Here is a 17,234-nt window from a genome sequence, read left to right on the forward strand (position 1 = left end):
CAATTTTACTACTAAGCAGCATGCGTAGTTGCCTTGCCAACAAAATGCATTTGCTTTATAGAGATTAGCACATTTTATATCAATCTATTCAACCAGAAAGATACTTTAAAAAGAGCTTTTTACTAATACTTAGTAAGTAACTATATTATGTTTGATTTTTCTTTCCTTTCTCTTGGACAGAACATCAACAAAGTGTATGGCATTATTTAAGGAGATATAACAGACAGGTTCAACTGAAATTTATCTGGAGATGCAAGATTGTGGATTGCAGACAAACATTCCACTTAGGTAAAATACTTGTTTGAAAGCACAATTAAATTATAAATTAATTCCTAATCTTATCATTCATTTATTATTGTTTTAGTTTTATTAAAAAAAACCTCTCAACAAGTGCTTTTTGAAAAGTAATGACTCAAAATAAAGCATTTATTCAAACACATTAAGAACTCTATGTCTGAACTAATATAGCTAAGCTAATACAATAGATTAGATAGCAAGCATGAAAAAAATTCTACCATACATGTTTTGATTTCTTTCAAAATAAAGTTAAGAATTCATTATATCTAATCTTGGAAAAGATACATCTTAGAAAATTAACATTTCAATTCATGACTTGAAACCACAGCTTATAAAATGTCTTTTATTATATGAAAAGAATCTGTTTTGTAGATCAAATATGAAATAGAATGTACAAAAAACTTTACATCTCTTCTTTGAAAGAAATAAAATACTATCTAGAATTAGCTTGCAGCCATTCCCTTCAAATACAGCAGAAAATAAAAGATCTTTTAAATGGCAGTACAGTAATACACAGAATAGTCCGTATTTAAACTGCAATTATAGAGGTTAAAATTTAAATGGAATCTTAAAGAATACAACTAATCCATAAAGTAACAAAACATGAAAGTCAATTATTACATTTCTTTTAGAAGCAAGCGGTGGGTACATGAAGTGCAGAATTCATAAAGCTTGCATAAAGCCTTCTCAGTTTCTATACAAATATAAAATGTTCCTTTTTTTAAAAAAAACAAAACCTTTTTTATTCCATAACATTTCACAATGAAGGAAATCATCTCATCTATCCGTTTAGCTCAATCATGCAATACATTCCTCAGATCTTTCCTTTTGAAGCTTGGTTCCCAAAGCCATTATGACCCCCCCAAAAAAAAAATTCAGTTCAAAATTTTGCACCATTGTATAAGGAGGTTTTACAGAACTTATGTCTTTGGCATATCACACTGACTCCCTCTTTAATACTTTTCCTTTAAAAAAAAGTATACATTCTTTTAGTAAGTATCTTAAAAACATCTATTTCAGACCTTGCAAAATAATGCATTACACCTCCTATGCGATTTGCAAAATATACACCTTTTTTGGAGGTGATGGGAAATACCCGCTCATTCAAATCTTGAGTGGTTGAAAAAAGCTCAAATAAGCTCACTTCTGCATACATTCAGTTACATAAAATCATTCAGTTCGGCTTCCAATGCTGCTGCCATTTCATCTGCCTCTGAGCTGCTACCCTCCTCGTCTTCATTGCTCGATCCTTTACTTGATTCACTGGCAACATCATCGTCAGCTAGCTTTCGCTTGTGACCCCTGCAGGTATGGATACAGAAAATAATTGTGATTAAAACCCAACTATTATCTATAAGAATTTTGATCAACTAAGCCAAGTCCAGTGCTATTAGAGATTCTGTGTTACTACAGCAATAGGCCTCTGAATGCTGAATACAAGACCTTCCCCTGAAATCCCAAACAAAAGTAGGTAAAATGAATATGTCCAATATAGGTTTCTGCCTGCCTTGCTTAGGAAGATTAAAGTACCTAGAAATAAATATAAATATATTTTATTTATCATATACATCATAGAATGACTGTATGAGCAAATATCTGTATTTGTTTAATTTGTTCAACATTTTGCTGATAATTTGGCAGGATTCTGTGAGGGACTAAGAGCCAAAGAAAGGAAAAAAAAGTTCAGCTGAATGCAGCCAATTTTTTTATCACAAGAGGTTTGCCTAACAGGGTTCCGAGAATTAAAAACAAACAAGCAAATAAACAAACCACTTCCGTGGCATGAAAATTCTTGTTACAGACCATTTATGCTCATTTTAAAATCAGAATTCCTTGTTTTACATATATAAAAGCTTTTTATGCTTTATAACATCAAGTAAAAGGGGGAAAAGTACCGGGACTCCCCCCCTTTTGCTAAACCAGGTGGGGGCAGAGCCAGCACATGACGCACCTGGTTTGCGGGCCGCGAGTTTGACCCCCCTGCTTTAGGAGAAACCTGTCTGATTGAAACCTTTAATGTTTAATTTGATTTACTCTTGTTGTGTAAGTGTCTTGATACCACATTCTTAGATCAAAAGAGCTCTGACGCTTTAAGAAAAAAGGCCTGTGATTTTGGAAAGGGGTTTAAAAAGACTGGACATCAATCATTCCACTATCTAGAAGATCATGAGTCTACCATTAGAAAAAAGCTGCGTAAAATAGATCTACATGGCAAATGTGCCAGGGGGGATCCTTGGCTGCCTGGAAAAGTTACCCTTCAAACCAGAGCAAGATTAAAGTTTGCACAAAAACATCAAGCCAAAGAATTTCTGGAAATATGTGCTCTGTACTGATGAAGCATTATTGGGCCATAGTACCAAAAATTCTGTTTGGCGAAAACCAAAGACAGTATTTCACTAGGACAAACTATACTATGTGTAAAGCGCACAGGTGAAAATGTTATGGTTTGGGTCTGCTTTGCTGCATCAGGACCTGGGTCTTCGTCAACAATCTGTAATAAATTCCTGATACCTCAAGATGCTTCAGGATGACACCAATAGTCATGAGATTCAGAGTCAACCACAAGTGGACCTTATACATAACAATGAGGTTTCTGCCAAAGGGGCAATACCAGATGAAACAAGGGTGAACTTCAATTTTCCAGAGAAGGAAATGGCATAGTTTAGTTAAGTAAATGATTACTTTTTATTGAATTACATCATCTTCATATGAATCAGCTTTTTATTGAATTGCATCTTTATATTAATATACTATTTGAATGAAGATAACATTGATTTGCTGACATGTTTAAAAAAAGGGGAAAAACTTTGCATAGGGTGTACTTTTTCACACGTCTATATTCCTTTTTTTTTAAAAAAAAAGAAAGAATAAATTCAGTGTAAAACTCCATCTCAGTTTTAGTCACAGCAAAGAAAAGCAGAGGATGGCGGAGCCATGGGAATAGTATACCTTGCTCATATATAACGTTGATAGTAAAAATAACTTGACATGACTATTAAAGGAAGTCCTCCTGTATATTTGCTCCAGTCATAATCCAAAGTGCTTGATAAAATGACTTTTAGATATCTTTTAAGCTAGCAGTTCCAAAAATCCTTGAATATAGCCAGATTTTTAATGCCATATTTTTAAATAATAGCCTCTTTGAAATATACCTTTTGGAAATTATTTCCAAACTTCACTTATCCATCTCCCCTGATTTAAATTTGATTTTTAATTACTATGAAGTAACTGTTACTCTAAATATAAATTAAAAAAATGATTCTGATCTGGTTTCCTAAATAGAAATAAGAGCTCTAGCACTGCTGACTTCTGAGAATATTTTATTTAAGGTTTTTCTGCAAGCTCCTCATAATAGCACATTTTCTGTCAACATCCCAGGATTATCTTAATACATGCCTACTGGCATCTTCTATCACTTTATAGTTTCTGGAAATATAATTAATCCAAATCACATCTGTGCCAATTAGATAATACACTGGAGTGAAATACAACCTGGCAATTGATTGAAAATTCTTTCTTTGAATACACTTCAGATAATTTGCATTGTGCTTTTCATATAATGCAAGCAACTCCTGAAAAAAAATCTTCATCTATCTTTATGAAACCCCTAGAATTGGTTTTACTGAAATATTCTCTGAAAGAGAATATCAAATTAGTTTTGTATTGGCAAATTTGTATCTACTCCTACTGGGCTTTGCCTGGTATTATCTCATGATAATTCATTGATTTCTCTAGTTCTAAACAAGCTGTCATGTTTGCCTCTGATGAATAGAATTTGATACCTCTTCAAGGTCAGGTTTTGCAAGAAATAGTGGCAACTTAGCCAAATTATCATGGAAGAGCTGGTGGTGACCACTTTTTCGAAAGAAGACACAACTGGGAATAATGAACTGCTAGAATCTATTTCTTTATTGATACAAAACTGGAGGCGATTGCGATTGCTGGATGAAAACCTAATGAATGCTTGAACAAACTACTTCATCCAGTTAATAGGCGACAGGTAAGCACCCAATACAGAATTCCTGCCAATATGCAAATGACATCTATAAACATTGTAAAATGATGTATTATTGGTATGTATCACCAGAATAATTGTCTAGAATGCATGAAGGCACTTCAAATTTATGTTGCAGCATAAGGACATTTTATCATGCTTTACATGGATATGTAAACAAGCAAAAAAAATGGGATTAACATACCTACACTGATTCAGAGGATTTTAAAGATTAATACACAATTGAGAGACTTTTTTCTTTTGCAATTGATGGAGATACAGTTTGGGAAAAATCATGAATTTTGTTATTTTATGTAACTGCAGTGAGATTATCATATTGCACTAACAAAATAAGATTTGGTGCTAATCACAATGAAGGAATATTTGGTGAAATGATGTTAAATTGCTGAGATGCCTAAATTGACTCCTTTGTTTATTGCTGATTGGAAACCCCTTATGGACTTTTCGCATGAAACAGAAAAAATGTATTTATGAAAGTTATGTTATCTTAAGATAGTTATGTTATAATCAAAGAATAAGAGTTAAATTTATATTTGTACTTATAATTGCTGTAAAGCAGATCAGAAGCCACTTTGTATTTTTTCTTTCTTTTCTGTTTTCCTTTTTCTTCCTTTATTGCTTTTAGCTTTTTTCCTCTTTGATTTCTTTCTTTTTCTTTTCTTACTTTATATTAGTAGGTATTAGTTTTATCTTTCTGTTTCAATTTTTTAAAATCAAAATTATAAAAAAATAGAAGAAAGGAGTTGGGAAGCATCAACTCCTTTCTTAGGAATAACATGATTAAACAGAAGTGCACACTAAAATTCAATGTTATCCATCAGTTATCTGCAATACTTTGAAAAGAAATGTACTAGTATATTTATAGATCTGGGATGAGACAAAATAAGAGAAATAGTCATCATCATATATAACTTTTTTTTACTTTTATCAATCATGTTGCTTTGGTAATATAATATGTAGTATGTGTAACTTGATGGATTCGTAAAATCTTCAGTCTATATAATAAATTTAGAAGCATAGCACCAGAATTTTGACCACTAAGGGCTTATACTGTTACTGAGTAACATTAACTTATATGGCTCTGTCTAAGCTTAGGCCCTTCTCTGGAGACTAACAGCCCTCTCTCCCCTCCCCAATTAACAAGTATTTGATTCTATGATTTCTATAAAAATGTCTGTAATAATGAGGTTTTCATTTAATCTTTTGACAATATGTATACATGTTATATAATTATAGGATTTATTATATTGTAGAACAGCAATTTAAGAGTACTTTTTATTAGCGATAACATGTTTCAGACTCTGAAGCCTGATGCTCAGTAAATTAAATCAGTATCATTTACAAGCTAGTGTTCCATCACTTTCTTAGATCTATCAAAACTTTCAAGCACTAGAAAGAAAAGTGAACTGATAACAAATTTGATGAAGTTAATAAATTGTTCTGCTGGAAAACATGAATGTTCTCAGTTGTAGCACTTGCTCTCCAGGACAGCATCTCTGCCCAGGTTCTATACAACTTATTCCCTAATGTCCTTTGGAAAGTCAGTAAAATTCTGGCTGTTCTCTCAGGCCTGGGGGAAGAATGGTGGTTGAACCCCTGCAAGATACCTTATTGAATCATCTGGAATTGGGAAGCCTCTAAATGATATCAAGTAAAATAAAACAAATAAAAATAGATACATCCAGTAGTAGGTTCAAGGAAAGCTCATTGATACAGAAGAGAGAAGATAACCCTATGTGTCTTCCTTTTTCACCCATTTCTTTGACAAAGCTCTTTTTAATGCATTACTTGCTACCAGCAGATAGTACTTAAGGAACTGTTCCTCAATCGTGTAGTATGGAAAATTTACATTTTTATGAGGCAATGTTCTGTTTTTATCAGACTTCAATCTCTCATTATGCACACCAATGTGTAGCCATGCTAAGAATACTAATCCTTTTGCAGTGGTGAAGACACTTTTGCAATCTAATGATTTTATTTATTCCCAGAAAGAGACCCCTGATGGAAAACACACTGATGATTGGACACAATTCACTGGAGAATAAAACAATACTTATAATAAAGCTAAATCTTAAATATTTTGGAAGCATAATGTTAGGAAACAGGTCTTTGGAGAAAATGCTAACCAATCAAGAGCATGGTTAGTGATGTCCATCAGGTGGTGAAGAATCACAAAACATTAATTATTAAATTAGAATAGTAAAGTGTATCATGAAAGTATGTTTAGTCTTAACATTAATTTAATGAAACAAGTTTGGTTGGTTAATCCCCGATTGTTTTATAGGGTATTTTGTAATAAACATTTAAAGGAGTACAGGATTTCAAGAAGAATGGGAAAGCAGACCAAGAGCTGAGGTGGCGCAGTGGTTAAATGCAGCACTGCAGGCTACTGCTAGATCAGCAGTTCAGCGGTTCAAATCTCACCGGCTCAGGGTTGACTCAGCCTTCCATCCTTCCGAGGTGGGTAAAATGAGGACCCAGATTGTTGGGGGCAATATGCTGACTCTCTGTAAACCGCTTAGAGAGGGCTGAAAGCCCTATGAAGCAGTATATAAGTCTACTGCTATTGCTATTGCTATAAATATTTTAGGAATTCCCTAATAACCTGCTCATATTTCAGATAGCTTACCCTTCAAAAATATATTAAGAAGGATATATAGGTAGTCCTCAGCCTATGACCACAATTGGGATAAGAATTAGCTTTGCTAAGTGAGGCAGTTATTAAGTGAGTCATGTCCAATTTTATGATTATTTTTTTTGCTTCAATTGTTAGGTGATTCACCATAATGGATGTTAAGCAAATCTGGCTTCTCCCATTGACTTTCCTTTTCAGAAGCCTGCTAGGAAAATTGCAAACGGTGGTCATGTGACACAAGGAAAGTGTATATATCACAGATACATTCCAGTTGTCAAATGCCTGAATTCTGATTTTTTTATCATGGGGATGCTGTGACGCCTGTAATTGTGAGGACCAGTTGCAAGTCACTTTTTTCTGTACCACTGTAACTCTGAACCATCACTAAAGAATAGTTATATGTCGATGACTACGTGTTTTTTCATATACACATTCCATACACACAGGCAAACAAATACCGATGGCTTTAATGAACTACTGGCAACCATTTAGCTTGTTGCTTTCTGTGTTTAAAATGCAGAAACTGATGCTGAAGGATTTATTTAAGAATGTTAATAAATACCTGGGTATACTGCCTGTCAAACTTCTTTCACTTGATGATGTTGATATTGGTCTTTCTTCCACTTTTATATTTAGAGTCTCTTTTGTAGTACTATGTGGTTCTTGCTTTTCTTCTTCTGTTTTCTTTTTTTCACTGTCACTGTCATCACTACCTTCTCCTAAAATATCATCAACCTGTGGAGCAATATTAGTTGGGAGTGAAAAAAAATCAGAAAAAAAATGAGAATACTAATTTAAATAACACATTTTAAATGATGTCTTTTCAATTTGGCTATTCAAAATGTGACATTTGCATGTTTGATTTAAAACGTATTTATTACGTCTCCTCTAAACAAGGTGGCATAATGTAAAGCTTAAATTAATGCAAATATTAGCAATTAATTGATAATTTCAGTGCAAAGCAGTACATGATTTTTTTTCATTTAAAGCTTTAATTAAATAAAATGTATAAAAACGCTTCTATGACAGAGGTAGGCAAAGGAAAAATAGTCATGGTCTTGTTTATGTGTGATTTTTCAATAAATAATAATTGAAGAGAACATTTCAAAAACCTCACATGGGACAAAGATTGTTAGCATGGGACAGAAAAGAACAATGTGTATTTGGAAACTAAAGAAAGAATCATATCCACTTTTTCTACATCACTTGATGAAGTTTGAGATATGAAACTAAGAAAATTCTAAAAGAAAATCTTCTGTACTGTATCCTAAAGGCTCTGGAATCAGAAAGATGGATTTTATATTTCCAAAAATGGGGAATGAATCATTCGGATTAGTACAAGATATAGTATAAAACATCTCAGCATTTGCATCACGATCATCTATATGTTATTTTCACATTTCACTTCACAGAGTGTTTGCTTCCATTTTTCTTTTTAATTTATAACTTTTTCTATACGGCTTATTATTTATACCTTATTGAAAAGTTCTGGAGAATCCATAAACTTGACATTATTCTGTGGCCTTGACTTTACCTAAAACTACTCTAATATAAATTTTAGAATATCACAAGGTATCTGGATGTAGGATTGATCTACTGAGGCTAAAATTTGTATTTAGATATTACAACTGGTGTTCCACATATTTGATGCAGAGCTGCTTATAATATGTATTTTTTAATTTAAATAGTAGTTTGATATTCATGAGCTCTCATTTAGAAAAAATAGCAATTGCTATATGTCTTTTACACCCTCATTTACAATTGAAAAGACACTTCTCTAAATTTCAAAATTCAAAATATCCATTGTTTGGAATAATTTCTGCTAAGAAGACAACCAAAAATGTTGTAATTCATTCAAGTGGATAAACATAATAAATATATATTATTATTGATGTTGTTATTGTTATTACTACTATTAAATAAATGGAAACAAAAGTTATCTTTGAGCTTAACTGTCATTTCCTCATCATGGGACATGTTAATAAAAGGAATTCCAAGATAATTGTACCTAGCCAAAATTTTGGCCTGTTTACACATTATAAATATTTTTTAATCTTAATGAACAGATATTTTAGCTTACCTCTTTATCCATACTTTCTAAATCCTCCTTGCACATAGTATAGAGTGGCATAGTTTCAGACATACTTGGCTGGCGCTTCCTTCTGGATGGGCCAGGCTCCTCATTTTCACTTGCTGGAATTTCTTCTTCGTCAAAAAGCTGTTGATGTGGTTGAACAGCTCTGAAAATTCAGACCTCCTTATTAAATGTGTTATGACTGGAACTGAACAAAATGCCAATTTTGGCATGATATAAACAACCATTTCAAGATTTATACAATGGAAAAATATATTAATCGTGTTGCTCAATTTGGAATTCCCTGTCATAGTTCAAAGAATTCTAAAGGAAGCATCAGTTAGAATGCCCTCCCACCTCCTCTCTTGCCAGTGTCAAGGTAAAAGTATAGGAATCTCTCCACCACTGAAAGAACTTATAAAAACAAAAAGAGAATTCAGAACAAAGGACTTCAAAGTATGTGTCTATTTTAAAAGTGCTTTGCATACTTATAATTTTATTTGGACAGATACTGATTCATATTCTATCAGGTAATATTATCAAAATAGAAACTGTTTAAAAGTGTGAGGTTTTGCTACTAAAATTAAAAATATAAAACAAGTCAGTTTAGCAAAGTACATCAAAGTTTTTAATTAACTGTTGCCATAGCTCTCATACCTTTAAAATAACATCTATTATGTCACAAATACCCATCAGACTGCAAAATATAACAATGCTCAACTGTACTTCTCCACAAGTTTTATAATTTCTGACAATTACAGGAAAGAGTAAGAAATTATATTATCCTATGTAACAGATTCACAGTCATAATTGCATACTTTAAACTGAAAACAAGATGTACAGAAATTAGAAATTTTAATTATTTATAAAGGTATTGCAAATACCTTATTAAGTATTAAAAACGGACATGGCACTGATTTCAGTTTTCTAATAAAGTGCTTCTTGAAAGAATAAAATATACAAATATATGAATTATTTCTTTCCATGTTAAATGTAATAAAAAAGAGGAAAATCATATATTTATGTACCTGAATAAAGAATGCTCCCCATGGACTGGTAAAGTGAGAGGAGGAGCTGGTGCTTGAATATACGGAGACTGGTTGGAATTCTGAGATCCTTTCCTAATTAGTTTTCCAGTATTGGGATCATAAAGTCGAACTTCAGGCCCAGGCTGACACTTTGGATGAATGGGAGTTGGATGAAAAAGAGCAGTCTGGAAAGGGATATCTGGAAACATGGCAGGACTGTTTTCTCTGTTAGATTAAATATTTAAAACACTGTTAGCAATTAGCTTTTCCTGTTTCTTTCCTTGAAAATGATATATAAAGTATAAACAAAAAATCATCGGCATTTTAATAAAATAATTGATTTTGAGAGTATAAGTATGTATAAGAACCAATGTGAAAGTGCTATAAAAAAAAAGGATAATTATTTCACTTTCATCTCAAGTTTTTAAAACACCAACTGTGAAAACATACTTATATAATGTATGGTTAATTTCAGAAAAGACATTGAATTGAACAAATAAGTTATTCAAAACAAGGAAAGACAAAAAGTATACAAAAAAAGAAACTCAGCTAATATTTACTACTTTTTTAACTGCCATATTATAAACTGTATAGGCTGACTACATCCATAACCGATACAGAAATTTGCATATAAAATGTTCTCATTTTGTACAAAGTTTTCTGTATTTGTAGAATACAACCGTTTCTATAAGAATTCAATATTATTTATTGAATTTTAATCAGAATGCATCAAACAAAATCTAGTGTAGATTTTAGCTCAACTGTAGTTGTAAACTGAGGACTATTTGTAACCATCCTAGACAGCTTTGCCTGAGATTCCATTAAAGTAAGTTTCCATTAAAAATAATCCATTCCCAGAAACTGCATAAGTCCTTTGACCCCCATTGTCTTAATTTCCCAACCATTCTCTCACTTGAAGGGAGCTTCCTTCTAAGGCTGAGGAACATATGTCAACTCAGTAAGGTCTATTCTTCAAGTCCAACTGATCTTGCAATAAATGACTTTTAGAATGTCCACATTCCCAACATTGCCTCTTCTTATAACAACTTGTTCTTTGTTGGCTTGTGTACGGGTAACATAAGAGGAATAAAAGAACAGAGTCTTGCAGCATCCTATAATGGAGGACTTCAGATTCTTTTCCATACCAATAGAAGCTATTTCTGGAAGGGGCATTACTGCAAAACAATATCCCCACTCCAAACTTCCAGAGGCATTACAGAAGGATACCATGAAAGATGCTATCAAAGGCTCAGAGCAAATATGTCCAGAAGGGCTACACTCCTTTCCTGGCCTACCATACTCATCTACCTAACTAAGATAATTTCACTTACCTTGAATCCAGACTGAAATGGATCACTATCATCTGTTTTCTCTAAGAACCCCCCATATATTTAAGTCAAGATTCTGTTAATCAATAAAGTAGTTTTAGTTTATCTGGTCATGTTTCCTGTCTGGGAGGGTTAACATCAATCTTGCAAATCTGAAAATATAAACTTTCCACTGCCACTTTTAACTGCTTGATCCATTTGGACTAGACTTTTCTAGGTTTCTTGAATTTCTACTGGAGACTGCTGCCCCTCTTGTCTGATTGTTTCCTTTCCTCAATGTCATTCTCACATTCCCTTACAAGCTTTAAAGATTTTTCTCCAATATCTTTATTTCTGAAGGCAGGACATTAATTTTTAAACACAAGCAAGTTGCACATAACCAGAATCTCCATATAATCAATTATTACTTTTTACCTTTGTGTTTTGAAGTAATCCTCCTTCAAAGGAAACAATTGTTCCTCTACTTTGTCCCATCGTTCCAAGCAGCACCATAACCAATCTGGATTTACAATATGAAGATCTTTACAGTTCTGAGCTTGTCGGACTTTTTCTGTGCCTATTTAAACAACCAAATATGAGTGTTTGGGAAATAAAATGTTTGTGATAAGTCAATTCTAGCTTGGACATGTATTTTATACATACCCAAGTCCCACTAAATTTAGTAGAGTTAAGGCAATGTATATAAACATTATTGATTTCAAGTCAGTTTCAATGTTTGTAACTTTCTGAGATTCATCCTATAACCTGCTTCAATAAGAATTTGTTGTACTTCAGTTATGATGGCAGAATTGATTTTCAGAGATGTATTATATTTTATGAAAATCAAAGTTTAATTTTAATTTAACTCAGTGCAAAAGAAGTACATACCGTATTTTTTGGAGAATAAGACGCACCTTTTTTTCCTCAAAAGAGAAGCTGAAAAACTGGGTGCGTCCTATATACCGAATACAGCATTTTTTGCCTCCCGAAGCCCCGCCCCTTCACCAAAATGGCTGTGCATAACCTTATGGAGGCTTTCAGAGAGTTCCTGGGGGCTGGGGAGGGCAAAAATGAGTGAAAAATCCCCCCCCCAGCCTCCAGCAGCGCTCTATAAGCCTCCATAAAGCTATGCATGCAATTTTTTGACAAAAAACAGGCCCGTTTTTGCAAAAAAAAATGGGCCGTTTTTTGCTTGTTTTTGCCCCCCAAGGAGCACTCTGCAAGCCCCCCCAAGGCTATTCATGCCTTTTTTTGGAAAAAAATAAACACGGGCCCGTTTTCATTAAAAAGGGCCGTTTTGGGGAGGTTTGCAGAGTGCAAAAACTTTTTTCCCCCCTTTCCAAAAACTCTTTGATTGATGAAAATTACATTGATCAAGTGCTGTGCCAGCAGAAACACCTACACATCTGCTGTATTTCTTTATTTCTTTCTCTATCCCTCTCCCTACCTACACACACACACACTCTCTCCCTACGTACCTACTGTATTCTCTTTCCCTTTATCTACCTACCTATCTACTCTCTCCCTACCTACTGAATTTCTCTCTATCCCTTTATCTACGTACCTACCTAACCTACTCTCTCTATCCCTATCTACTGTATTCCTCTCTATTTCTATCCATCCCTCTACCTACCAACCTACCTACTCTCTCCCTACCTACTGTATTTCTTTCTATTTCTCTCTATCCCTTTACCTACCTACCTACCGATACTCTCACTCTATTTCTCTCTATCCCTTTATCTACCTATCTACCTAACTACTCTCTCCCTACCTACTGTATTTTTCTCTCTATCCCTTTATCTACCTACCTACCTAACCTACTCTCTCTATCCCTATCTACTGTATTCCTCTCTATTTCTATCCATCCCTCTACCTACCAACCTACCTACTCTCTCCCTACCTATCTACTATTATTTCTCTTTCTATTTCTCTCTCTCTATCCCTTTACCTACCTACCTACCTACCTACCGATACTCTCTTTTATTTCTCTCTATCCCTTTATCTACCTGTCTACCTAACTACGCTCTCCCTATCTACTATATTTCTCTCTCTCTCTATTACTCTCTCTATCCCTCCACCTACCTACCTACACACTCTATTTCTCTCTATCCCTTTATTACCTATCTACATAACTATCTCTCTACCTACCTACTATATTTCTCTCTCTTTCCCTCTCTATTCCTCCACCTATCTACCTACACACACACACTCTCTATCCCTTTATCTACCTATCTACCTAACTACTCTCTCTCTCTACCTACCTATTATATTTCTCTCTCTCTCTCCCTCTACCTACCTACCAACACACTATCTGTATTTCTCTCTATCTCTATTCCTCCCTATCCCTCTATCTACCTACCTACCTACACACACTTATCTACCTACCTACCTACCCTCTACTTACCTATCCACTGTATTTCTAGCTCTATTTCTCCCTCTATCCCTCTACCTATCTACCTACCAACACACACACACTATTTCTCTCTCTCTATCCCGTTAAGTACCTACCTACCTAACTACTCTCTCTCTTTCCCTACCTACTTACTGTATTTCTCTCTTTCTCTCTCTATCCCTCTATCTACCTACCTACTTTTTTTTTAATTTGCCTCTTCAAAACCTTGGTGCATCTTATACTCCGGTGCGTCTTATAAACTGAAAATTACGGTAGTTCTATAATTTTACTGAAGGATCTAATTAGTACAACAAAGGAAAAGCATTACAGCTACCCAGGGGAGACTCTTTCTTCAAATTCAAAGTAATTTTATTTTCTATTTACCTGCTCTGGCTGCAATAAGGTGGGTTGGCTTATTGGGGTCATCTTCATTCAATGCAAGACTTTTTGTAATCTTAGCTCCAAGTGCAATAGCATGATAATGCTCCCGTGTTTTTTCAATAGGAAAATTTGTAGGGTACAATCCACTAAATAATATGGTAACATCTGACAATACTTTTTGTTTCAGTTCTGGCACTATTTTTCGTATATCTGGAAGTTCATCAGCTTCTTTTCTGACATATTTATCATACTTGGAATAATAATCTGTATGCACTCTGACAAGAATCTCTTCGAGATATATTAAATGGTCATCATGATCTGTGTCATCATCTTCCTCTTCCTCCATACTTTGATCTAAAGATTCTCCCACAGTTATACCAGATTGTTCACTATTTTGAGACTCTGTTTCAGCTTCCTTCTTGTCTACACAACCATTTCCTAGACTATAAAGGCTATCTTGTTCAATTTCCTCATGCGTTTCCAAATCCAAAGCTTTGGGATGGGTATTGACAGTAAGTGAAGATGCAGAGTCTCCAGAATGGTTCAACTGTCCATCATTTTCTACATTTGTATCATTTTCCAGCAGATGTACACCCTTTTCTTCCTGCACAGAATGCTTTGATTTTTTCCAGCTTCTTTTCCCTTCATTTTCACTATCTGAGGCAGAAGAGGATAAAGACTTTTTAGCTTCCAGGCCACTATCACTTTCACTATCACTAGACAACTCAAAGTCCAAGTAATTGGATGTTTTGTCTTGAATCTGCTGTTTGCCTGTAACTGTCCTGTTTTCATGATCTGAAGGTACACAAGATTCCTTGGCACTCATCTGATTATTTGTATTAGGAACATTTGTTATCTGATCAGAGTCACACAAAGAGTCTGTTGTTCCTTTATCGTTAGAATTCAAATCCCATGGTGAATTCTCACTGCTGACAGAATTATTGCCATTTACTTCTTTCGTAGATTTCTTAATGCCGTTGCTCTGTTCTTCCACATTTTCAGTGTTCTTTATTTCTTCAGAATCTTTTATTACTGCTGCTGGATCAGATGCATCCAGTGATTTTGAGGAATGATTTGCTAAATTAAAAATGCAATATGAATTAAATTCAAATTCAGCTTACACAGGTATAGAAAAACCAAAGAATATAAATTATCCAATTAAATACATCTTTATTTAAGGCAAAAGCATGGGCCTGCATGATTTCTGTAATAATCACATAAGGAATACAAAAAACAATCCCATGGAAATTAGTTAATGACATTCCCCCTTCCCTGCCCCTATCCATGGGAAGGGAAGGAAGCTGAGTCAATTATATTTTTATGTTGCACAGGGATTTAATTGGTTCAGGGTTAAAAACAATAATCTACTTTAAATACTTTTGGCTACACAAAATAGTGAAAAGCACATTATTTCATCTTCAGCTACAAGATTATATCTCTATTTAAAATTCATACAATTAGAATGTATTATCTCCCTGAGTACAAGAGATCAAGAAGATTATTCCATTTATATCATTTTCTTAACTGAAGTATACCAGCTGGATAGTGTGAATTCTATTAGAATATAACACCAAAATTGGGATGTGCTTCAGTATAGTGACACAGTTGATTGAAAAAAATATATAATTGTATACTTCTGTTTCTACATATTTAGATGTCCATTTTCATAAATGTCACCTATAGCCTGGACTAACTCTCTTTTGCCTTACTTTTCATAAAAGATAAGCAGTAGAGAGAACATTCTGGGCATGTAATTCAAAGCAGGGAGAACACTACATCCTTATTTTTCAGCCATCATGTAAAAAGCGCTTATGAATATACAACAGCACAAGTGGGGACATACATAAGAAGTATGCAACTGGCTCTATCTGCTGTTATTTACCATTCTGCTTTAATTAAGTTCAATTTTTAATAAGGCATATTTAGTTCTACTGTCACTGGCTGGGTTCAAACATTGTGCATTGTGTTCATTGGGCTTTTATGTGGCTAAGCACAACATAAATCCAACCATTGTGGTTTAAAAATCACAGTTTATATCTTACTGTAATCTACTGTCAATTAATTATGGATAAATTATAGTTCAACACAATGTATGAGCTACTCAGAGAAGCACTTATGGTGGTTATTAATTTCTTTTTAAGTTGAGGTGCCTAATTTGAACCTGTTTGAGCTAGATTAATTGGCTGGTTACAGATTAGATGGTAGACAAGTTATGTATTTTTACAACAACTTTCTTTCTCTCCCTTCTCTTCTTGAAAGTAATAGGACAAAAGAATCCAGGCTGAAACCATACCACAGAAAAATACCATTTCTTTCTTACTATATAAATTTATTTTGTGTTCAAAATCTATCCTAATATTGTTGAAAAAGCACCAGTATAATTAAAATATTGATGCAGATTTTTCCTTACAAGAAGGCAACTTTAAAAATAGTTGATAAGTGTAAGTAAGTTGCCTTATTAGCATTTGATGACTTCCCATGCAATAAAAACCATCTTTATATATCCATAACTAGCAATCTTGTAATCATTTTTAGAAGTGATTATAAATATCTGCTAAATGTTTAATAGAAAAAATTGATTCTGTTGGTTTTCCAACGCTGTCTTAGATTAGATAAATAGTTTGCTTAAACAAAGATGATGGCAATTGACTTTGTATGATGCAAATATTGACAATTAGAACATAGTTTACTGCCATTATGCATATTAGTTACAGTACCTTTCTTTCTAATTTGAGCTTCCCTTGAGCCAGGTGGTGCATTAATATCACCTATACCCTGAAAATATACGTATTTCTTCACAGTGATCAAATTAGGGGCAAATTTCCAAACATCTTCTCTGTCATCAATAATGCAAACCATGGAATCTCCACAAGGAAATAAGTTCCTACAACCAGAGAACAAAATTAATTTATTTTGGTTATATACTTTTAAGTAACTCTAAAATAATTACTAATAGGGTATGACAAGTTGACAGAAACATACAAGCAAGCATTTATTTTTTTTAGGTTCATCTGACATTCAGTTCTACCACCAACTGCTCAAGTATGATCCTCTGTTGGCTAAAGCAACCAGTAACTGGGTACAGAAGAAATTCATCTCAGATGT

The 17,234-nt window shown here is 33.8% G+C and overlaps 1 protein-coding gene across 1 annotated transcript in view; it reads right to left on the bottom strand.

Annotated features, from left to right (window-relative positions):
• Positions 1-605: 605 nt before the first annotated feature.
• CTDP1 (CTD phosphatase subunit 1) overlaps positions 606-17,234 on the bottom strand; it is a 40,772-nt gene continuing 24,143 nt past the window's right edge. The window contains exons 7-13 of the mRNA XM_032222656.1: positions 16,847-17,013; positions 14,133-15,206; positions 11,792-11,933; positions 10,050-10,274; positions 9,028-9,187; positions 7,510-7,682; positions 606-1,599 (exon numbers count right to left, since the gene is read on the bottom strand). Coding sequence (XP_032078547.1) covers positions 1,458-1,599; positions 7,510-7,682; positions 9,028-9,187; positions 10,050-10,274; positions 11,792-11,933; positions 14,133-15,206; positions 16,847-17,013 — 2,083 coding nt within the window. The 3' untranslated portion in view covers positions 606-1,457. The remainder of the gene's footprint in view (positions 1,600-7,509; positions 7,683-9,027; positions 9,188-10,049; positions 10,275-11,791; positions 11,934-14,132; positions 15,207-16,846; positions 17,014-17,234) is intronic.

This window comes from Thamnophis elegans, chromosome 8 (genome assembly GCF_009769535.1).
Source record: "Thamnophis elegans isolate rThaEle1 chromosome 8, rThaEle1.pri, whole genome shotgun sequence".
NCBI lineage: Eukaryota > Metazoa > Chordata > Lepidosauria > Squamata > Colubridae > Thamnophis > Thamnophis elegans.